Here is a 24,447-nt window from a genome sequence, read left to right on the forward strand (position 1 = left end):
TGAGTGGAGCAGCTGGCAGTGCTCCATGGAGCCCCACCAAAGCATGGGCTCAGGAGATGGGCAGCTGTGAACTGTAAGTGAACACACAGCCTCCATCTGCCTCATGCACCCACAGCCATGCCCACCAACATTCTTCTGAACACCTGTGATGAGAGGCTGCCCATGATGGGGGCAGCTCAGGATTCAAAGCCCAGGCTCCAATTCTACCAGTGCAAAACCAAAAGGCCTTGGAATCACCTTATGTCTACCAAACACTAAGCTCCTTTGTGGCCTTCAAGATTCTTTAAAATCTAGCTCCAATGTATCTTTCTGGCATGATCTATACCACACACCACCAAATGGCGCACTGGGCTCACAGGTAACTGGACACAGGATGGGAATGTGTCTCCATGGTTCCTTCAAATTCCAGTTTCCTTCTCACTCTTCAGGGCCTAGTCCACCTCTTCTTTCTTTTCTCTTCTCTCTTCTCTCCTCTTCTTCTTCTTCTTCTTCTTCTTCTTCTTCTTCTTCTTCTTCTTCTTCTTCTTCTTCCTCCTCCTCCTCCTCCTCCTCCTCCTCCTCCTTCTTCTTCCTCTCTCTCTCACTCACACTCTCTCTCTCTCTCTCTCTCTCTCTCTCTCTCTCTCTGTCTGTCTCTTTCGTTGGTCTCAGGCTTGCCTAGAATTCCTATGTAGTCCAGAATGGCTTTGTACAGTCATACTATCTGAACTTCCCAGACAGGTTGAGTCACCATGTCTGACCTCCCTTAGTCTTCCTGCTCCTGGAGAACGCTATCACCATGCACCAACCCCCAAGTGTTTAACTGAGTAGCTTCACATGCAACACTCTGTGAGATAATGTATTTTCCTAGACATCACAGCACTGAGGTGGCAGAGCTGAGACTGCCAACAGTTAGGAGAGGGTTCTGAGTCCAGGGTTATGCCACACATACAAAACCGAGGACAGACACAGGCGAACAAGGGAAAAACTATAGCTCATTCAGAGGTTCTGGTTAGTCAACAAAATGATGGACTGGGTGTTAGGTCTATCTTGCACCTTACTGACACAAATTGGTATAGTTATGCTCTAATGGTATTTTGAGAGAAAAGTTTTATTTTAACAGGAAGGGTGATATGTAGGAGGAGCTAAGGTGGGAGGAGCATGGAGAGGAAGAGGAGGAGTAAGGAGAGGAGAAGGAGAGGAGGATCTAGGTGATGAGAAAAAGGGGAGGGGGACATGGAGGCGAATGTTCGTGTGTTTCTGCCAGTCAAAGGTAGTTGATATATCTGGGTTGGGTATTGGGTTACACTTCTGATTGATATTGAGCATTACCAAACTTATAAAGCCTTTGGTTAACATTTAAAAAATTGTATAAAAGCAAAAAGGAGAAGGGGGCATGAGATAGGGGTTTTCTAGGGAGGGGAAATGGGGAAAGGGGATGGCATCTGAAATGTAAATAAAATATCCAATAAAAAAATTGAAAAAAAAAAAAAGAAGGAAGACCAATATATATATATACATACATATACACACACACATATATACATATATATGTGTGTATATATACATACATGTATATATATGTGTATATATGTGTATGTATACATATATATATACACACATATATATTCACACACACACATACATACATATACATATATACATATAGCTCATTCAGAGAAAAGACATCAGGCAACTCTACCCACTCTGCTGGCTGGCCAGTTCCTGAATTCCCAGGCACTCTTTCCACTCCATGCACATGTGCTGGCTGCTCCCTCAGTCTAGAATATTCTTCCCTGGATCCTGGCATGGCTCATGCAGACACTCCCTGTCAGGTAGTAACTAAAATGTTCCCTCTGTAGAGATACCTAACTATTTCATACTCAAATGCAATCCAGACCCCTCAGGGCATGGGACTACAGTGGCTGGTGTCGAGGAGCTTGTTAGTAGGACAGAGAAGAGAGTGGCAGGGAGCAAACACAGACATTTGGACTCAAACAATGCTGCACTGGGGGAAGCAGGTCCTGAGTTGCTTGCTGTGGGTCTTCCCCCAGCTCTCGGCTAACATGCCGTTACATGCTTTCCTCACCAGTGCTGTGCTGCTGTCTCTGGCATGGCATTCCAGACTCATTTGAGTTTGCCTACTGTGAATTAGCTTATGTGTAGGCAACAGTCATACTGGTCTGTGGGTATTGTCTCCCAGATCACTGATGTTTCAAAATGACGGAAAGCAAGCCGGCTCACAACTACAAATGAACGCTTCAGCCACACCAGATGGAAAAGAAACAGAAAATCCACACAAATGCCACTTTAATGCAAATCGCAGCTGGTTGGCAGCTTCAGGGATACATTTTCTGCTAAGTTAAGCCACCTGGGAAAGCTGCCAGTACAGATGAAGTCAATACCAAACACAAAAGGCATCTGTCTCCATGCCTCAGCACTGGGATTACAGAATATCGTATACCATTGCCCTTGGCCTCTGTAGACTGATCTCAGGTCTTCATGCTTGTAATGGTCATCTCCAGAGCCATTTGTCTAGCCCCACCTCCCTTTTCAACAGCAAACAGCTTCTGTTTAGTGAGTTCCTTCTTGCAAACTGTGTTTGTGGCTGGAGGACTACCTTAGTTTTCAGAACCAGAGGACCAACCCTCCTTCCCTACACTACCCCAGGCTGGGAATGGGACCAGAACTTCATCCTGGTGATCAGATCCCTAGACCCTGAGAAGGTACAGAGGCTGAGGGGCAGTGTGGCACCTATCCATCCCACACAGTCCTTGTACACACTCCTCTTCCTCAAGAGGAGTGTGCTTTTCTTTGTCTTAAACCTGTAATGACCATTGTAAATCAACAGAATACAGGAGGCCCTGTTGTTACTAAGGCACCGAGGTTCTACCTGGGTGTCCTAGATTATACCTCTGGGAAAAGCCAGCTGTTGTGCACGACACTTGATCAGCTCCATGAAGATTCACTGGGAAGGACTGAGGACCCAGGACTCAGACAGCAACAACTAGTCAGCCATGACAGTGAGCTGCCTTGGAAAAGGACAGTCTAGCTGAAGAGCTTTGGTGCTAGCAACTGATAAATTGACAGGGAGTGACTTTCACAGGGGATGAAGTACCATGAAGACGGTAGGGGCAACAGCTAATGAAGCAGTTATGTTGAAGGAAGGTCACCCAGTCTGTTGTGACTACGAACTAATTTCTGTCCATCTTCCTGCTTTGAAGGTCTCCAGATTTCCCTTTGGTACCATAAAAGATTGAGTCAAAGGTGGGCGGCAGCAGTGGTTATGCACATCTTTAATCCCAGCACTAGAGAGGCAGAGGCAGAGACAGAGGCAGGGGGATCTCAGTGAGTTTGGGGCAAGCATGGTTTAAAGGGCAAGTTCCAGGATAGTCAGGGCTACACAGAGAAATGCTGTCTCAAAAAACAAAACAAAACAAAACAAGTTGACCTATCAATTTTATGGGCCCCTGTGACCCCCACCTAATAATTCATTCAACCCTGTTCAATTGATCAGACTCTAGTAAACTACTCAGAACTTATCTCCATTATTCATAACCAAGAACCCAAGTTACTGGCCAAGGATGAATATGGGGAGAAGGTAAGGAGGAAGAAGAGGACAACAAACAGGTGTGGAGGCCAAATGGATGCAGTACCAGCAGCAGACACAGTGCAGTCTGTGCTGCTCAGTCGCCTCACATCGCCCTCACAGGATACTCCAGAGGAGCACTGTCGTTATGCCTCTTTTATGAGCATGATTTGTAGAGGAGAAAACGGAAGCAGGGAGCCCAGTGCTCTGCATGAACTCTGGCAGGCTGGACTAGTTACTCTCCTAACTCTATGCCGTTACATAACCAAGGCAATGTACAGAAGGAGAGACTTATTTGGCTTCCAGAGGGATAAGTCTGTCAATGGCAGGGGAAGTGCAGCAACAAAGAGCAGACATGATGGCTGGGGGCAAAAGCTGAAGTCTCATATCTTGAAGCCCAAAGCCACACCTGCTTGTTACCTGTGCCAAGTTTAGCAAAGACCTGCATGGACTCATCAAAGCGCTTTTGGCAGAAGAGGTTGAATGCATACAAGTTCTTAATGTGGTGGATCTGCTGCTGCTTTTCACTGTCTGAGTCATCTTTCATTTCCTAGGAAAAGACAAAAGAAATAAAGCTCATTCCCTCTCAGATCTGCTTTGCCCATTCTAGGTGGCAAACCACCCTAGGACACTCCCAGATCTGCTTTGCCCATTCTAGGTGGCAAACCACCCTAGGAAGCACAGGTGGCACAAAATCTATCTTAGAGTAAAAACCTTTTACTTCTTCAAACAACTACACTAAAACACGGTTACATAATTAAAACAACATTTAATTTTATGTAGGTTTTTTTTTCTGTGTACCACATGTGCAGTGCCCATGGAGCCCAGAAGAGAGCGTCAGACTGCCCTGGAACTGGAGTTACAGATAGTTGTGAGCTGTCATATGACTGCTAGTAATCCAGCTTAGGTCCTCTGCAAGAGCAGCCAATGCTCTTAACCTATAAGCCAGCTCTCCAGCCCTTTAGTTACATTAATTTTAAAAAATCATTTTTATTTTATGAGTGTTTGCCTACATGCATGAGTGTATATCACACATATGCCTGGTACCTGGAAGTGCAGGAGAGGGTGCCTGGCAATCTTCTCCTCACACTGTTAAGTAACTATGTAATGAAAATTCACTAGGTCTTCTACAAAGTGCCTAGCTAGTGCCCCTGAAATCTATTAAGGCCATGACAAGGAAAGAGGAAGACACTGCACAGCCTAGAGGATATACGCTAATTAAATAACACGAGTACCATATTTGATCCTGTTCCCACATGAAAGGGCATTAATGGGAAGCTGGCCAAATTTCATCACACCTAAGGTTACATTTACAAGAAAACCTGTTGGGCAATGGTGACACACCCCTTTAATCCCAGCACTTGGGAGGCAGAGGCAATGGGATCTTTGTGAGTTCAAGGCCAACCTGGTCTACATAGTCTGTAAGAAGGAACCAAACTGAAGCCATTTTGAATAAAGAAAGTCAGTGTAACTTCAAACATCCTAGAGATTGTTTTCACTTTCCTTTCTTTTTCCATATTTATATGTGTGTGTGTGTGTGTGTGTGTGTGTATACAATGTGAGGTACTAGGTTGAAGCAGGGAATCATCTTCAATCACTCTTCCACCTTAGTCAATCAGTCAGGGTCTCTCAGTCAAACCCAGAGCTGGATAACAGGGATAGTCATGCTAGCCAGTTTGCTCTGGGATGATCTGTCTCCACTTTCCAAGGCTGAAACTATAGGCAGGCCATTCCATCATATCCATACCTTGGGCAACTGAGTTATGCCAGCCTCAAAAAGACAAATAAACCTTTTTACCTCATTTGTGGTTCCTACTACATTTTTAAAATTATTATTTATTTATTTTACACATATGAGTCCACTGTAGCTGTCTTCAGACACACCAGAAGAGCGCACTGAATCTCATTAGAGATGGTTGTGAGCCACCATGTAGTTGTTTGGAATTGAACTCAGAACCTCTGGAAGAACAGTCAGAGTGCTCTTATACACACACATGTACACACACACATGTACACACGTACACACACACACACACACACACACACAAACACACACATTAAAGTAGAAGTAAAACTGTCTGAAGGAAAAAGGGGACCAGTGGAAGGGAAGGGTCTTGGAGAAAAGGCAGGATAGAAAGGGTGATACAGTTAACATACAATATATACATGTAGAAAGGCTTGAAAAAAAAATAGCATTTTGAAGTGGGACTTCTAATTTAATTACAAAATTTTCCCATGTAAAGTATAAGTTGCTTTTAAAACAGCCAGCATGGGCTGGAGAAATAACTCAGTCGTAAAGTGTTTGCATGACAAGCACAAGGACGGAGTTTGATCCCTAAAACCCATGTAAAAAGCAGAGCAGAGTGGTACCACATGCAATCTCAGCACTGGGGAGGTGGAGAGAGGAGGCTCCCTCGGGCTCAGTGGCTAGTCAGCTTGGCCTACCTGATAAGCCCTAGGTCCCACTAAGACACTCTGGAGGGGACAAGGTGGATGGCTGTCCAGAGGCACAACACCTACGGCTGGCCTCTAGCCTCCAGATTCGTACACATTGGCAATGTGCACCAGTACACATACAAGTACATATACACAAAGGCAGCCACCATAAGCAATTAAAAATGATGGTTACTTTTCCTTCAGAGACAGTTTGCAGGAATCAAGCTTGCTATTATCATCATCATCAAGAACTCTTTAGATTAGCACTGCCTAGTTTAAGTTCAGAGACTTATGGTCATTTCTATAAATCAAATCCACTCTCTGCAGATACTAAAAAAACATCACATAAACCACATGTGTCAGTGTGTGCCTGTAACCCAGCACTTGCAAGATGAGGCAGGAAGACTGCCATAGGATTGAGACTGGCATGGGCTACATAGCCTTGTCTCGTAAGTTACAAAGGAGAAAATCACTAGCAATGGGAGAGAAGATGGAACAAGATGCTGCCTTGCTGGGAACAGCAGTCTACATGAACACAAAGGAGAGTGTCTGCAAAGATCTGAATGTGGTTTGTGTCTCCCAATAGATCCCAGGGGTGGGAATTTGTTTCCTAGGTGGCCTTCAAGAAGCGGGGCATATGGAAGGTTTCCATGTCACTAGGGACCAAAGACACTCTTGAGAGAGGCCTGTTATGAAAGGAGCCCAGGCCCCTCTCGTCTGCTCGTGGTGGGCCTGATTGCATGCCCTTGTATCCTATTCATTCTGGGAGGTATCAAAGCCAAGAGTGGCCTTTGTCATGGAGCCTGCACTATGCCATCTGGACTTTGGATCTTGGAAAATGTAAGGTAAATAAACACTCCTTTTCCCAAGTTGTCTATTGTGACGACGACAAGCTGACTGGCCCAGTTAAACAGAGGGCTGCAGCTGTTCAATGTACGGTTCAACATAAGAACTGAGGTGGTTCCAGAGACTGAAGGCTTATACATGCCAATAGAATTCACTGATGAAAGAACTGAGGGCCCTCTAGTGGCTACGCTCAACTAGACAGTACTATGACATTTGTTAATGTATGCATTGTCTTTAATTGTTTCAAACCATTTTTTATTCTTTTATTACTTTCTAGGAGACACCATTATAATTGACATCCACTCTACACTTGAATGGGTCAACAAGGTAAATCACTTATCTACATAGATATACATGCTTGAAGGTGGACTCAACCCCTGAATCAATGTCCCAGCTTATTCTTCATTTATATAAATACAGCTCTAAATACAGTCCAAATACCAATCTCTATATGAGTTCAGCTGCTTTTAAAATGATGAGGAAAGAAGCCTGCTTCCCAAATCTAAGGAACAAGACTTACCGCTAGCTGCAGAGCCAATTCAAACTGCTTGTCCTGAAGAAGCTGCTGGATTTGGGTTGCCATGGGGACAGGAATGAGTCTCCAAACAAAATGATTGCTGGCCACATAGATAATGTTTGATCTGGAGAAGGAAAAGGGTAAGTGGGCATGGGATTTACAATGATACAGGGACCTGGGAACAACATAGCAGCCACAGTGAAGAGAGAAATTCCTTACCCCCCTGATGTAATGAAGCGCGGCCTTTGCAACTCAATGCTCTGGACCAGAAGCCTTGGTTCGAGTGTCCGGATCTCCACATATCGTGGCAACACTGCAATGATGTACGGAGGCTGGTGCTCTGCAAGAGAGGACATGCTGAGCTGGCGTGTGCTGAGCTGGTGTGCTAGTTGAAGGCTTTGGGTTAAGGATGAGCTTGGATTTAGTTGGTAAATGGATCTCAAAAAAAAAAAATTCTCAAGTCAAGCACTAAAACAGGAGGATTCTTCACTGTAACTCACCACTGAAGACTACTGTTTGCTTGAGTAATATCAAAAGACATCTCTTGCATAGCAGAGCTATACTCGCTTTGCTAACATAGCAGGACCAGCCCCTTTAAAAAGTTCCTGTGCTCTTTTCCCATCTGTCACAAAGCCAGGTCAGTAGGGTGCAGGCGTCCTGCCAGTGCAGCAGCAGCAGCAGCAGAGGGCTACAGAACTGCCCTGCACTGTCCCAGAGAGGGAAGGAGAAAGGCAGTTTCTTTTTTTCCCTTCCCTACATTTGCTAAAGTCTCTGCTTGAGATTTTCAGGGAAAGGATGCAAAAGTCCACTTGATGGGTGCTACAGCTGGAATGTTTCTGTCTTTTCTAACACTCACACACTAGACACTGAATCCTCCATGCACTGGGGGTGGGAGGCAAGGCCTAATGACAGGTGGGAGACTATAAATACTCACTCACTACCACGACTATACCTTGGCTTTCTGAAAAGAATGCCTTCCATATCCACCCTTTCCTTTCAGTACTCTGTAACAGGAATGGGACAATCTAGCTTACTGTGCTGGGCGAAGCAGAGAATCTATAGAAGTGCTAAGGTCAGTATGCAAAAAAGCCTAACAGCCTTGCCATACACGACTTCCTCTGGGAAGCTGTGTGGTAAGGGAGATTTAACATGAATGTGGGCAACAGAAAATATATCTTTGAAGATATATAAAAACGTAGAGCCTCTAAGACTGAATAAAGACCAGCTTACTTTATACTACTGAAATAAATGTCCTGCTTATACACTCTTTTAACCCAACTGCAAACCCTATAAACACTGCACTGCAGGTGCAGCGGGTCAGTGGCACTGTCAGCAAACACAGTTCTCATCCCACATGGAGTAGAGAGAGCTCATTCTGGAGCCAAATAGGAGTGACTATGGCCTGGGAACATGTATTCAAGTTTCCCTAAATACTGTGTCCCACTGTGAGTGTGATTACCTGAGATGTCATTAGCTATAGAACAAAAGAAATCATGAGTAAAGTTATCTATCTTTGATTCAGGGGCCACAGGAAGGCAGATGACAGCAAAGCTGGGAAAGTGCTCCAGACATCAGATGCTATCTGATGACATCCTTAGCTTTCGGATTGGTGAAAGCTAGTGGTTTGCTAAGAATACACTGTAGAATTGTTGCTTTAAAAGGTTTGTTTTATTTTTAAAAAAAGAATTATTTATTTATTTTATATTTTCTCTCTCTTCCTTTCTTCCTTTCTTTCTCTCTCTCTCTCTCTCTCTCTCTCTTTTTCTTATTCTGCCTGAATGTATGCTTGCATGCCAAAAGAGGGCACCAGATCTCATTATAGGTTATGAGCTACCATGTGGTTGCTGGGAATGGAACTCAGGACCTCTAAAAGAACAACCAATGCTCTTAACCTCAGAGTCATCTCTCTAGCCCTAAAAGGTTTGGTTTTATTTATTTATTTATTTATTTATTTATTTATTTATTTATTTATGTGTTTGTTTATGTGTGTCCATGGAAACCCAAGGAGGGTGCTAGATCCCCAGGAGCTGAAGTTACAGACAGCTGTAACCCACTGAACTTGAGTACTAGGAACCAAACTCTGGTTCCCTCAAAGAGCAGCAAGTGCTCTTCACACTGAGCTCTCTCCAGACCCAGAACAGCACTTTATCAAGAAGTTCTACCGAAAACTCTACCAGCCTTCTGGTCCACCCCATGGGCCTCTGACAGCTGGCCTCCCTGGACAATTCCTGCACAATTCAGACTGCCTGCTGAGCTGGTCAGCTCTGCACATCCTTTCACTCATGGCCAGCTTGCCTTCTGCATCTTATTCGATTTTCACCCTGTTCTGTCCACCCAGGCTATAAAGGAACTGTTCCTCAGATCATATTCCAGACTTCCTGTCTGCCTAGTACAATCTTACCTATGTAGGGCATCAATTTCATGGCCAATTAAACAACCAAATTTCTCTCTCTGTGAACTACTGAATTCTAACACATCCATGCATGTCTTGTTTCTTCATCTGAAATGCAACTCTTTTCTCACAAGCTAGAGTCTCTTGGTATAGAAGGCACTAACCATGTTTGCATTTCTATGCAAAGAAAATGCAGCAAGGATGTCACATACTTCCAGAAAATACTACTGCAGAGGAAAGGGGAGGCTAAGACAGGTTTAGAAAACTCCACTATAAAAAGAGCCTGCCCTTCTAAATTATACATAGTAGAGGGATAAGCAATGACTTTCCCAATGTAGACTGTCTGGGAAAGGAGCTAATAAATACCACTAACAGGAAGATAAAAGAAAAGAAACAAAGAAGTGGAAGTGGCAGAGACAACCACTTCCTGAAATTGTCTTGTACATTCCTCCCCCTCTGAAGCAAAACTCAACTTCCAGAAAAATCCAGATTATCCCATCTGTAATACCCCTAAAAGTGTTTACTTAAAAGAACAGAAACTTAGCCAGGCAGTTCTGGTGTATACCTCTAATCCCAGCACTCAGGAAATAAAGGCAAGCAGATCTCCAGGTTCAAGGCCAGCCTGGTCTATAGAGTCAGTTCCAAAACAGCCAGGGTTATACAGAGAAACAAAAAAAGGGGTGCAGGGTAAAGTAGGCTGTCTGCTAGAACCACAATAGAACTAATTCTGCAGAGATGACACACCCCCCACCCAAATGACAAAGCAACAGGTACTGCTGGCCTTACCCATGGCCACTGGGATATCTGTCCAGTTCAGGGCACATTTCTGAGTGCAGATGCCTTCCTCGTTGAGCACCACAGTCAGATCATCCTGACCCACGGCTACTTTTCCATCTGCCAGAGGGGCAACTAAGGGCTCCAGCTGCTTTCCAGTTGGGAAGAGCTCTTTGATGGACCCCTTTCCATCCACCTGCAGGAAGACATGAGGGGAGTCACCCAGCAGTCCCCACACAGGCACGGATGCAGCCTGGGAAAATCCACATAAAACCCAAACCAGAGAAGCCAATATTGTTCCTTATTTGATATGAACATGGTATTTGTTATGACAATCTCTACCACAGTGTAATGTGAGTTTTCTTTTTTTTTTTTTTTTTAAGAATTATTTATTTTTTATATATGTGAGTACACTGTCACTGTCTTCAGACACACCAGAAGAAGGCATCAGATCCCATTACAGATGGTTGTGAGCCACCATGTGGTTGCTGGGAATTGAACTCAGGACCTCTGGAAGAGCAGTCAGTGCTCTTAACCACTGAGCCATGTCTCCAGCCCAGTAATGTGAGTTTTCAAAAAATGGAGACAAGCATCTGCCTGGCACCTACCGATGCTAGGTGCTACAATACAGAACACTGCTATTGCTGCTGGTAGAAATGCAAACTGATACAGGTAGTTTATATGCAAGCTCTTTGTAAAGCTAACACAACATGCCATAGGAGCCAGCAACACCACTCCCAGTTATTATCCAGGGAAATAAAATTTACATTTATACAAACCAGTAAATACAAATGTTTATAGCAGCTTTATTCAGAACTGCTAAAAATGGGGAGCAAGTGTATCCATCAACTGACAGGTAAATTAACAAACTCCAGTCCATTCATGTCACAAATCCTACTCACCTGTGAAAAATAGCAATCGCTGATACACAAACACAGATGAATCTCAAATGTACTGTGCTAGGTAAACATCTATCTCCATTTGATACAACTCTGTTTATATGACAATCTACAAAAAAACAAAACTTAGGAGACAAAGAGCACACCCTTGGTAGTGGAAGTCTAGAAGCTGGATAGGAGGTAGCTGGAAGAAATGTGGGAGGTAACAGTTGCTTTGAATTGTTACTGTGGAATTAGTTACATAACCCTAGATATCTGTCAAAATGCAGAATTATACAACAAAAAGAACAGAATTTAATGTTTGCCAGGGTCTTAAAGAAAGATTTGCCACCTTCAGAAAGATGAAAGCTTCAGATGGAGAAGGGGGCTGATGATGTAGCTCAGTGATGGTGATGTGGTGTGACAGACGCAGCCACAGAAGCCACAGGGCCAGACCCCTGCTCCTGCCTCAGGAGCCACAGGGCCAGACCCCTGCTCCAGCCTTAAGCCCTCCCACAGACTCCTCTCAGCACTGTTAGTATCTTGTCAGCTGAGAGCAGTGACTCCTTTAGGACTCTGACCCTGAATCCTAGCAATAGTAAAATATCCCTTAACTAAACAACATGGAGTGAAGTAGCAGAGATAAAAATAAAGAGCTAACACCATGGGGAACAAGGAGGAAGGCGTCTAGAACTGCCAAGTCCGGGTTAGTAGACTAGGGTGAAGCCAGGAGATTTAGATTACGCTGTAAAGTGGCAGCATTTCATCTTTTCTACCTACAGTATGCACATGAGAGGTCAAAAGACAATGTTGTGCTATCCACTATTCTGTGTTAGAAAAAAAAAGTGATAAAAACAATTTGTATAGCAAGATATGTTTTCTAATGTGTATGGGTGTTTTGCCTGTGTCTGTGTACCATATGGGGTGCCTGGTGCCCATGGAGGTCAGAAGAAGGTATCGGATCCCCTGGAACTGGGGTTATAGCCAGTGTTTGGTCACCATGTGGGTGCTGGGAACTGAACCTGGGTCCCCTAGAAGAGAAGTCAGTGCTCTCAACCACTGAGCCATCTCCAGCCACCAGCAAGGTAATCATTTTTAAAAAGCAAGGTAGAAGCTCATACAGTAAAAGGCAGAGAGTTAGTGTTGCCTTCTCTTTTCTTTTTGAGGTGCTGGGGAATCAAACAGAAGGTTCCACCCCTCACCTGCACCTGATTTGGGTGGCATCTGAATAATCTGTACTTCCTCTATTTTCTTACTGATATTTTCTATAGTATACCTAGTCAACTTCTGAAATTAGTGGTCAAACTGAAAACAAATACACTCAGAGATTTTGAACTTGAAAGCTAACACTAAAACTCATATGTAATCCCTGAGCAGCTTGATCTATAACATATAGGGAAAAGAGTATGATATTCGGACAAACAGACAAACAGCAGCCCTAATGACCGGTACCAGTCATCAGATACTGTGGGTATCTGAGAGCAGAGAGCTGATTCTGTTTTGCTTCAGTCACATGAACACCAGACTTGTGGAAACACTAAGTGTGTGTGCACACACAGCTATGCAAATAAACAGGAACCCTGTTGTATCCAAAGCTTTACTTAAGGAGGTCTCCAGGCCTGTGGTCCAGAATCGATGACCATCTGCCAAGGCAAACTCATGGTCACTCGCCCAAGGCAAGCTGATGAGAGTGGCAAGAACAGAAGGTTTTACCCTGATCAGGTAGTAGTCTCTCTTGAAGCCAACGCAGATAGAATTTTCACACCATGCCATGGACTTGGGCACATCAGGTACACTAAAGTCTCCCTGAATAAAGAGAATATGAGTTCAATTGAAAAGATGTTAAAATGGGGTAGAATGGGATTCATGTTTTCTGTTGTATTACTTCCATTACCCACACCAGAGCACAATTCTTGAAGAACTAAATAAATAAAATGCAAATCAGGTCCGGGCTTAGTCGCAGTACTTGGGAGGCAAAGGCAGGCAGATTTCTGTGAGTTCAAGGCCAGCCTGGTCTACATGTCAAGTTCCAGGAAATCTAGAGCTACATAGAGATCCTGTCTCAAAACAATAACAAAAGAAACTAACCAACCAATAAACAATATGAGTCACTCTAGTAAAAATATAAATCACCCAGGAACTGGAAAAAGTGTGTGACACAACAACAAAGTGTGTTGGCAAGGAAGGCTCCCTTGGAAGAGATAAGATAGAGCAGTGTGCAGGGATGCTGTGGAATTATACAGCAGTGGGCACCAATCAGCAAGCCCCAGGACTCTGCATCAGCGTCTGCCTGGTGAGAACCTCAAGCTGGGGTTCGTCACTACATCTAAACAGGAGGCTCTGGGCCAGCTATAGCACCAGCTCCCACCTCTGCCCACACAGCAGGCACAGTGGACTTTACCTGCAGTTCGTGGAATTCTCTGTCCTTCCAGAAGTACAGCTGCAGCTTCTTCCTCACCGCCACGCACATCCGCAACACCTCCTCACCCGTCTCAGTGTGCTGAGGAGAGACACCCAAGCCAATGAGGATTTCATGACTCCATAGCACAGTGCCAAGCAGACTGGAGAGGGTCTGCCTCAGCTTGAATGCAAATCTGCAAATCCCCTGCACCTTAAAGCCCCACTGCCAAAATTGGGTGGAGGAACACCACTCTGTCAAATACTTAAGACACATCTGATTCATGATTACTTCTCCATGTCAACATTCCCAATTCAGAAACAAAGCCCAGAGTAGATTTCCCATTCTATAACTGTGCTCTCTCCCACAACTGACTTTTCCTTAAATGTTTCTTGCCCATGGCTGTCATGAGTTGGTGACAGCAGACCCACTTGTAATTCTTAGGAAGAATTGGAAAAGAAAACCCACAAGCATAGAGCAATAACAAGTGGAAGGGAGCCACCAAAAGCTAACAGTGACCCCAGCCGAGAAGACAGTGACCCCAGCCGAGAAGAAGCCGGGGAGTCGAAAGGACAGAAGGATGATGAATTGGCAGAAACAAGATGTCTTTTTTGAACAACGAAAACTCCCTAATGAAAACACCATGGCAATATGCTTAGAACAAGTCAATTTAATACCATGAACAAGTTCATGATGCTGTTTAAGGTCTTGCTTTCCTACTAATGTTTATCTGACAACCGTCTTTCCCTCTGGCTAGTCCCCTTCTGACACACAGACATCTGGCATTTTAATTAGCACATGGGGAATGCAAATCTTGCATCTCATACCTCATCTAATAAAATCGAAAGCAAAATACTCTCTCTGAAGGGTGTGGGGTTTGGATGTCAGAGCCATTCTTCCATGGAGTGGTAGGAACATGGTGATGCTGGAGTCACAAAGCCAAAGTTCCCCAAGCACACTCACCTGGAGGTCACAGGTGAACAGTGATGCTCCCTTGGCCTTTGAAACTGTAGTGATTTGTTGAAATGTCAGTAAGTCATGGACATAAATGTTGTTTTCTGTTTGAGAGGAAGTACAATGTCACTAAGCCAGTCTTTAATATAGTCTTTAAGACAAAACCAAAAAAAGTACCACCTACAAGGAGAGAACTGTAGAGCCTGGGTGAGAATGCACCTCCGGTTTCACTAACAACAACCTACTCTGGACTCTCATCAGTACATCCTCTGACCCGGGTGCTCTGTCCCTTACAACTCTGCTCTGCACTGACTTCAGCCATACTGCACTTGTCCTTCTCAGGCGTGGAAACATGTCAGCAGATTTACCCAGGAAATAACTTTCTGAGCTACATATGCTAGGAAGCTCTAGTTACAAAAAAGAAATCCTCTCTGGATTTTGTATAAACCATGACAAGGATTTCTGCTTAAGCAAGACTAACAAAGTAATACAGTGGTCTCCCATGAACCACTCAGTTGTGAAACATCAGTCAGTGAGCAAATCAGGAGAGCACTAGACCCTGTATTACTCTCATATTTATATAACCTTTGATAAAGCTTAATTTGGCATTGTAAGAGATTAAAAACAACTAACAATACAACAATTATAACCCAACAGCACCAGCATGTGAGCACAGTCTCTCAGAATATCTTACTGCCAGCCCTCTTTTTCATTCAGTTGACCAGAGGTAACCAAAATTAGGCAGGACTACCTGGATATCTGAACTAGAGCTGCCTCCTATGGTGAAGATTCAGTGGGTAATTGTTTTGTAGATCCAGGAACTAAGTTTAAAGTGATTCTGCTGTTTAAGCCTCTGGCTAAATAGTACAGGGCCTGAAATAAATTTCTAGTTTTCGGCCTCTGCAGCTGCCTGTTACAGAACTATGGCTTTGCAAGCCAGGGCTCTCACAGTTCTGGCCCCATCTGCCTCTTGCTTAGTTTTGGGACATCCTGCACCACGTGTCCTAAGTCAGGCTACAAGGAGCACCTGCCACATGATGGTCTTGCTTAAGTTGTCCCCTGCCAGTCAGGGAACTTCTGCCTACTTCTCTCTTCCTGTGGAAGTGCGTCAGCCCTTCCCACTCCTCAGATCCCACAATGCTGTCACCCGATGAACCACCACTTACTTTCTACATTTTGGCATGATGATCACTAATAGAGAATACTGAAGAACAGAGGTCAACTTCATGGCAGATGCTGCCTTTATTACCCATATGCCCTGCTGTATCTGGTTAGAAGACACCAGCTCATTGTAAACTACTGTTGAATTAACATATGAAACACAAATATAGCCCTTTTTCTTACCTAACAAGCTGACTAGGATCTTAAACTGGGAAACCACATGGATCTGTAAAACAGCAAATCATTAGACTCAATTAAACATTTCTGGTAAGGTGGACAAAGACTAAGTTAGACTAAAGGGTCTGTACTGGTTACAGACACCTGAACCATTTTTATGTGTAACCATGGTTTCTGCTTGTGACAAAGGATTCAGGCACTTGACCATAGGCAGAGGTTCCCTATATAAAGGGGGTGGAGAGACAAGAATTCAGAATCAAATAACATTGTCAAGTTCTAGCTTTGGATAGGGCTTCAGTGTATCCCCCAATAGCAGATGCATTTGTTAGGAGCCTGGCTGTTGATACTGAGGGGTAAGGCCTGGTAGGAAGTCTATAGGTCACTGGTAACTAGCCAAGTGGGTTAGTGTTCATGGGATTCTTCAGTTAGTTCTCAAGAGAGGTAAGGCTGTTAGAACAGGTCAAGTCTCTTTCAGAATCATCTTTGGCTTCCTGTTTGACAATGTGACCTTTCCTTGTTGCATGTGTCCTGTCATAAAGGCTTCATCATGGCTGAGATGCTGGCAGCACTATAGTCTTGAACTTCTAGAATTGTGAGCTCAGTCAATCTCTTCTTCCTCAAGTAGGCTGCTCCAGTTATTGCATTACAGTACCGAAAACAGACTAACACAGCAGGGCCTCACAGAAGCCAAATAATTCTTATAGCAATGTTCATGGCCACTTACCTGCTGGATCTTTTTGGAAAAGTTCTTATTGGACTTCTCTAGTGTTACTTCAAACCTGTTACAACCTATGGAAAACAAACAAACCTCTGTAGTCCCAAACAGAAATACATCTAAAACAACAAAAATGTGGCATCATATGCTCTCCCGATGAATCTCTAAAACCACCTAACAGACTACAAGTCAGAGGTCTAAACAGGCAGCTGTCTTTACTGAGCACTGTGGGTGGCTTTCAACTCCAATGCTACAGCAGAGGGATTCAAGCATCAGCAGAGAAGATCACACAATGTTTCCCAATGCAGCAGGTACTTGGAGTCTGAAGATCTTACCCCACAAAATACCTTGGCCAAGTGCTTCACAGGAAGAGGATAAAGTGTGGTCAAACGTGAGTGCCCAAGCCCTGAGATCCAGCACAAAGTCTACTTGCACCTAGAGCTACCCCAGCAGAGACACATCCGGCACCACGAGGACAGAGCAAACAGTACCATCTCCAAGCTAGAGCAGGGGAATGCATCTACACTTACTGCCGCTTTCAGGTGAGGCTACATCTGCTGGCACTGTTACAAAAAAGTGGAAGACAGTCAACACCATAAAAACACAAGAGCCCAGTCTTGCTGGGGAAACACACTTAGCTGCAGAAGTTACTGATCAAAATGAGAGCAATGATACAGCTAATATGAGACAGAGACTAGACATAAAGTGCTGGGTTGAGTTAATCTGTATTTTGTATCACCTCACAACTAACTTCAACGAGCTGGTATTACTATTCCCACATTTTCTAAGAAAAGGCCTTACTCTGTAGCCTTAAGGGCAGTGGGGGGCACGGTGGGGGGGTGCATAGATTTTACTACATAGCCTAGGCTGCCCTTGAACTCACTGCAATCTTCCTGCCTCAGCCTCTTGAATGTAGAGATTATAGCATGAATTGTCAAATGGGTTTTCACTTTTTCCTAATATTATTTTATTACCGGGAGCAGGAACACACATATGTCATGGCAAAAAAACAAAAACAAAAACAAAAACAAAACAAAAACAAACAAAAAACCAAAAACAAAAAACCAAAACAAAACAAAAAAACAAAAAACAAAAAAAATACAAAAAAAACCCCAACAAAACAAAACAAAACAAAACAAAACAACCGTGGAGTCGGTTCTTTCCTTTTCCCCTTACACAGGTTCCAGGGATTGAATTTGGGTCATCAGTCAAGCACTTCACCCACTGGACCATCTCACTGGCCCCTCAATGGCTGGTTTGTTTGTCTTTGGATGGTCTCATTGGATTTGTGAAACAGGGCCTTCTTATCCAGTCTAGGATGCTCTGGAGCTCTTGTCCCTCTGCCTCAGCCTCCAATGGTGTTAGGATTACAAGTATGTGGCACTATGGCACGTTCCAAAATCATATTTGAGGTGTCTGATGGAACAGCCAGTGTTTGACAAACAAATGTTCTTACATGTATATAGCTGGAAAAGAACAATATTCTGTTTTTTCAAGTAACTGTATCTTCATTATTGATAATATACCAAAACATAATGAAGGGGGCTTCCTCAAATGGGAACTCAACCTCAGACACACCAATGAGCTTTTCCTTTAGTTACATTAAGAGCCCCGATCTGTCTGACGCATTGGATGGCCCTTTTACTCACACATGATTTGAAACTTTATGTACCAACATCTGGAAAAATAGTTTCACCAAGTCACAAATTTTCCAACTAACAGCATATTCCATTCTAGAATATTTAACATCACACTCATTACTGTCATTTCCAACCTCAATGGAAAAATCTTTAAGGATGAGACCTCAGGGGTGCCAGAGCTTGGTCAGGCCTGGTTCTTGTGCATCACAGAGGCTGGGATCCAGAGCCTTGTGCTCACTGGCCATTCCAGTTGTGTACTGTGGAGTCTGAGGCTACTCTGCTTCAAGGGGAAGCTAGAAGATGAGTTCCCTATGTGTCTGGACATTTGTGGAGAGGGACCCTCCAGGTTCTTTCAAATGACAGTAGGTGGGAAGTTGGTTCACTCTAAGAAGAGATGTGGTAGCTTTCTGGGTACCCACAGCAGGTTTCAGAAGCTGGAGACAGCCATTAAAGCAACCCTGGCTCAGTGCTAGAGAGCCTGAAAGCAGAACCCTGAGATCTCTTGGCCACCCCTCTTAGCAACTGCCTTGTGACAGGAAGGAGTGAAATGTCTCTCTGACATGTCTTTCCTGGATGTTCCTGCAGCTGCCTGTGGTCATGCTTCATCCAAGGCATGTCTGCCTGGAATCACCTTTGCACCCACTCATCCTCCTGCTTTCCCTTCCTCTTCCCAAACTCCCCATGTCACCATCTGCCTCTTGCTTCAGTTTCCCTTCTCAAGTGGAAGCTGCAAGCGTGCAGCATGGGGAAGCTTTTGAAACAGCACTAGCTATGGCTTCTATGGCTGGATGAGTTAAATAATTTAAGGTCTGAGAAGGCAGCAAGAGCGTGGGGGAGACATTGACCGGCTACAATTCTCATTTCCCGTTGAAAGCTCTAGCCTTATAACATATGACCAATCCTGACAGACTGTCAGTTTTGTTCCTTTGAAGTGACTTCATTAAAACAAAACAAAACCCCACACACAGCCAGGCATAGTGGCACACACCTTTAATCCCCGCACTTGAGAGGCAAAGGAAGGCATATCTCTGTGAGTTTGAGGCCAGCCTGGTCTACAAAGTGAGCTCAGGACAGCAAGGGTTACATAGCAAGACCCTGTCTCAAAAACAAACAAACAAACAAACAAGAAATAAAAACAAAACAGCAAAGCAAAATATAAGAAAATTTTACTCAATATCCCAAGGGGTCTGAAAATCTAGTCTTTCGGGCAAAACTTAATATGAAAAAGAAAATCAGTCAGTGCATCTCTCATACCTCAACAATATACATGCATTTTCCTGAGACAGTCATAGGCCTGCATACCTGAAACTAACTATATAATCCAGGCTAGTCTTGAATTTGCAGCAATCCTCCTGCCTCAGCTTTCTACATGCTGCAATTAGAGGCATGAAGTCACCACGCCTGGCTTGAAAGACTGTTTTACTCTTAACCTAAATTACTAAGGACATAGAGAGTAGGTTGAAAACAATGTACTTGCTGAAGCTGGAGAGATGGCTTGTGGTTAAGAGCACTTGCTACTTTTGCAGAGGGCTGGAGTTTACTTTTCAGCATCCATGTCTGCCAGCTAACAACCACCTATAACTCCAGCTCTAGGAGATCAGGTATGTATGTATGTGTACATAATCACAGACACACATGAAGGCACACCACCACTACCACCACCCTCCCCCCCCACACACACACACAGACAAGGCTACAGGACACATGCTGTAGTCAGCGCTCTCCAGCTTCCCAAACATCTCGTTTCCATAAGGAAAAGTACAGATATAAAACCAGGGAAGGGGGACAGTCTTTAACAGAAGATGTTTCACATACTTCAGTTACTATTTTACATTAGTACTGACAAAGTCACAATAAGAACTTTGATTTTCAAAGGTTTTTCAAGCCTACTATTGCTTTAGGTGCTTCCAACAACTTTTTCAAAGTTTATAAACGACAATGCTAGTATCAGAAAGGTTTCACCAGTCACATAGCCAAGAAGTAAACTGGACACAAACCCAGATCCGCCTTCCTAGCCTATCCTCACAAGTTAGTGCAATCCACATCAATGGCTACTGTTCTTTTTGCCTACCACTATATAGCATTTACACAGGATTCGTATTCCCATCAAAACCATTTCTTATTAGGTAGTGAATAACCTCAATAAGAAGGAGGCTGGTATTCAGCTCTACCTACCAGAGAAGGCTAGGAAACCATTTATTAAAACAGATCCCAGGAGATTCTCATGTTTCTCCATAGACCTCCTTCCTAGTCACCCCTTTATGGCTAAGAATCTGTTCTCATACCCATACACTAAGTAGTAAGTCTAACTAGTTAAAGCTTTCGTTCACATCACAAGCCAGCTGTTGCTGTTTGACACTCACCAACATCCTTCCGAATCCTGTAGAGAAGAAGATGCCCTTGCTTGGTTCCAACAAGAAGCCATTCCTCTAGAAAAGAGCCCAATGAAAGGTAATTAGCGTTTGTTTACACCCTATTTCTTTAATTTGGATGTCTGAGGAACTGTGGCTCAGTAGTAGAGCACCTCTACTCAGTAGTGTGAGACATATATATAAACCCTGGGTTAAATTCCCAGAGTGTGTGGCAGTGGGGTGGGGTGGGGACAGCAGAAGGGGCCAAAAAGAAGGAGGGGAAGGGGGAGTAGGGACAGGGGAAGGGAGAGAAAGAAAATCTCAGAAAATAAAACCATCTGAAAATACTATTTTGCCAGGCATGGTAGATTGTGCCTATAAACCCAGCACTGGGACCACTAAGGCAGGAGGACTTCCGAGAGTTTAAACCAGCCTAGGCTGCCAAGCAAGACTATTTTAGGCTAGAGATATTGGCAGGTAAGAAATGTTCTTGGCTTCATTGTTTAAAATGAAGCTTAGAGGGACAGGGGCAGGGGCTTGCCTTTTACTACTTGGGTTCTTCTCTCTTCCACCTTCTCCACCCCTTTTCTTCCACCCTTTCAAACCACTAACACTACATAGGAGAGGAAAGGGACAGAAAGGAAAGGAGGTGCATTATCAATAGACTACGTCCTGCAGATGACTGAGGCACTGAGTTCCTTGAGGCAAGTTTGATCTTTGCCTTCAGGATATCTAACTTCTTTGCTTGCAACTACTACTTAGCAAATCGAGACAGAAAGCAATCAACCACCAAACAACAATCCACCCCACCTCTTAGGGCCCTACCATTTATATACAATCTGAAAAGTCCCCAGAATCCCAAAGGTCACATAATTGCAGGACCAAAGGCAGAAATCACACCCCTGCATAAGGCAAACCATAGTCAGCTGCAGAGGACACTCTGAAGCAGCCCCATGTCACACACCTGGGATTAAAGCAAAAACATATCCCCATAATAGTTCTGTATTTTTTTTAAAAAAAAAAAGAAACCAAAACACCAAAACTGTCTCTGTTGGGGTCATGCTATTAGACATCCCACTGCTAAAAGGCAGCTGGATTATGTAAGTGGAGTTCAGGGAGACCATCAACGTCCTCATTTCCATTGCCCAGAAGACAGATGAATCATGCCAGTCTTCCAGCTTAAATTTTGTCTAGTTCTTCATGTTCTGATTACTAGATGAACTTTCCAGGTAAGAGACCAACATATACAAAAGGGGCAATGACTGGAAGGAGCAATAATTGCTAGTGCTGACGCAGCAATAATTATTATCGAAAGCCTGAAAGGTAGCCAACAGTGACCTTAGTCATCTAGGAGACAAGGGCATTTCTTCTTTGGTGAGGGGGTCAAAGCAGGACAAAAGCTACTTATCATTTCAAAGCTGTTCTTGAAAAGCATAGCTAAGTCAACTCTTTATTCTGACAATGTGGAGTCAATGAGTCTCTCTCAGAGGAGCAGAGTCAATGACTGTGACAAGCTAAGGCAAGCATGTGGCAAGCATCTGCATTCATCTTGCTTGGATGTATGTCTTAGACTGAACTGAATACTCGCCCTACACGTTGAAATAGAAAGCATATACTTCTGCTGTTATAACCTGTCCTTATGCTTTTGCTCCCTACAGTGTTCTGGGTACACAGATAATATTTCTCATCCATCCTTTCATTCCTGTCCATTGGAGAGAATGGTACAAGTAGGTATCTAATACATATTTGATGAAACAAAGGAGAAATGAATCTCTCCATGTATTATTTTCTATTGAGAGCACCTGCCTCTAGGAAATGAGGTTTTCTTGAGATTTCTTGAAATTGGGTTCTATTTTCTCCCTAATCCAAAGGACTACGTCAGCTTACAGAGGGGTTACTATTTTACAGAGGCTAGGGGCTATTCAAAGAGGAACAGCACAGAATAAAACAAAGATCTGAATCCCTCTGAGGAGTCCACAAAGAACCTGCAAGGATGGCTGGAAAGTGCTATCATAGATGCTCAGCACACTGGTCACCATCAACATTTCCACATGGTCCATCACGGTACCTTACTCACTGTAAACTCCACATAAAGATTCTGAACTTTACCTTTGTATGGGCCCTTGATATCTAGGACATGGACATTAATAGAAAAGACTCAATTATTTTTACTTAGCCTGTTATGGGTAATAACTATTCGTGGAAAAGTACTCAGTGTAGCCTGAGAGCCAAGATTTACATTTTTGAACTCCAAAACACATAGGATGCTGACCTCGCTTTCTGTATTAGTCAATCCCCCAAAAAAGTATACAAGGTCATACGGGTTAGGTTTCATAGCAGTCTACTATGATGCTCTTCCACTTCAGTCAGGTAACTTGGTCACCTCATGATACAGGGCAGTCAATCACTTAGAGTGAGTATATGAGCTATCTACTGAAAGGAAAAATAAACTAAGTGAACACTAAATGTTCTGAAGCATACGGTGCTAACATTGTCTTTCACCTAGAAAACACCACAATCATTTGACAAGTTTAAGTCCCTGGCAGGCTTTGCCCTTTCCACTCAAGACTTCTTAGGAATCGAAATGGACCCCAACAGAGCACAACTAATAAAGCGTGCTCAGCCTCCAACTGCACAGCACACAAGAGAGAGCAGAGCATCCACAAATGGATTGTCCTTCCTTAGCAAGCTGCCCGGGGTGGACAGTTCGGTCACGTCCGCCCTCTCTGACAGTCTGAGTCCGCACCCCACCCACAGGGTCAGATGCCTCGCCTCTCTATAGCTTGGCGCGAGGGGCCGCCGCCTCCCTGGCCCGAGACCCCGAGGCTCACCCCAGGCAGCCAGGCAGTCGATCTGTAGGGGAAGCTTCTCCAGGATCGGCACCGGCTCGAAAGCGTCATGCATGGCTGCGGGAGCTTCGCCGCCGCCGTCCTGCCCCTGCTGCTGGGAGGAGCCTGCGATCGGAAAACTGGGAAGACCCGGATCCCACCAGGGACCCCGCTATAGGGCCTTCGGCAACACCTCCATCTTCGCCACCGGACTTCCTGCTGTCCTAAGCCCGCCCCTTCCGCTGCAGAAGCTCCGCCCCCATTCCCCGAGTTCCTATCTTATCGTATAAGCTGCGCAGAGTTGCTTGGTGTTTGTGATATAAGGAGGGAAACAGATCTTAATTTTACCGTCGTTCTAGGCAGTCAACTTAGTGAAGACCTTGCGCCGACCAGGAATTTAGCTCACTGGGTTGGGTGCCAGGAGAGGTGGCACACTTCAGATATCCTAGCACTCAGGAGGTTCAGAGTTATCTTAAGTTACATTGCAAGTTCGAAACCAGCCTAGGATATATGAGGCCCTGTCTCAAACAAAAACCAGCCCACTCAACCACGGAGGAAATAGGAACTTATGCCTTGGTGTCAGTCTTCGGTTGGAGATATGCCACTTCAGAAATTTGGTGGCTTTTTTTCTTTTTCTTGAGGAAACGGATTGTTGCAAGCCTTACTTTCGTACTCTGCAGAACCTTTTTTAAGAGTAAGGCCTAATACAATTGTGAACATCTGGCAAGTCTGACATACTCTAGCCAGCCAATAGATTGATTGCTTCAGTAGCATCATTACATTTCAACTAATTCTTAGCTGTACCTTAAGTT

The 24,447-nt window shown here is 44.1% G+C and overlaps 1 protein-coding gene across 3 annotated transcripts in view; it reads right to left on the reverse strand.

Moving 5' to 3' along the window:
- The window catches only part of Vps39 (VPS39 subunit of HOPS complex), a 36,427-nt gene extending 12,564 nt beyond the window's left edge, over positions 1–23,863 (reverse strand). The window contains exons 1-12 of one of the 3 annotated variants that reach the window (XM_034494065.2): positions 23,639–23,863; positions 20,820–20,885; positions 17,347–17,379; positions 16,826–16,890; positions 16,108–16,150; positions 14,773–14,867; positions 13,813–13,911; positions 13,125–13,217; positions 10,546–10,729; positions 7,587–7,707; positions 7,371–7,491; positions 3,989–4,118 (exon numbers count right to left, since the gene is read on the reverse strand). In XM_034494065.2, the coding sequence (XP_034349956.1) occupies positions 3,989–4,118; positions 7,371–7,491; positions 7,587–7,707; positions 10,546–10,729; positions 13,125–13,217; positions 13,813–13,911; positions 14,773–14,867; positions 16,108–16,150; positions 16,826–16,890; positions 17,347–17,379; positions 20,820–20,885; positions 23,639–23,711 (1,123 nt within the window). In that variant the 5' untranslated portion in view covers positions 23,712–23,863. The remainder of the gene's footprint in view (positions 1–3,988; positions 4,119–7,370; positions 7,492–7,586; positions 7,708–10,545; positions 10,730–13,124; positions 13,218–13,812; positions 13,912–14,772; positions 14,868–16,107; positions 16,151–16,825; positions 16,891–17,346; positions 17,380–20,819; positions 20,886–23,638) is intronic. The other 2 variants (XM_034494066.2, XM_034494067.2) reach the window with 2 other exon arrangements.
- Positions 23,864–24,447: the final 584 nt, after the last annotated feature.

This window comes from Arvicanthis niloticus, chromosome 2 (genome assembly GCF_011762505.2).
Source record: "Arvicanthis niloticus isolate mArvNil1 chromosome 2, mArvNil1.pat.X, whole genome shotgun sequence".
Taxonomy (NCBI): domain Eukaryota; kingdom Metazoa; phylum Chordata; class Mammalia; order Rodentia; family Muridae; genus Arvicanthis; species Arvicanthis niloticus.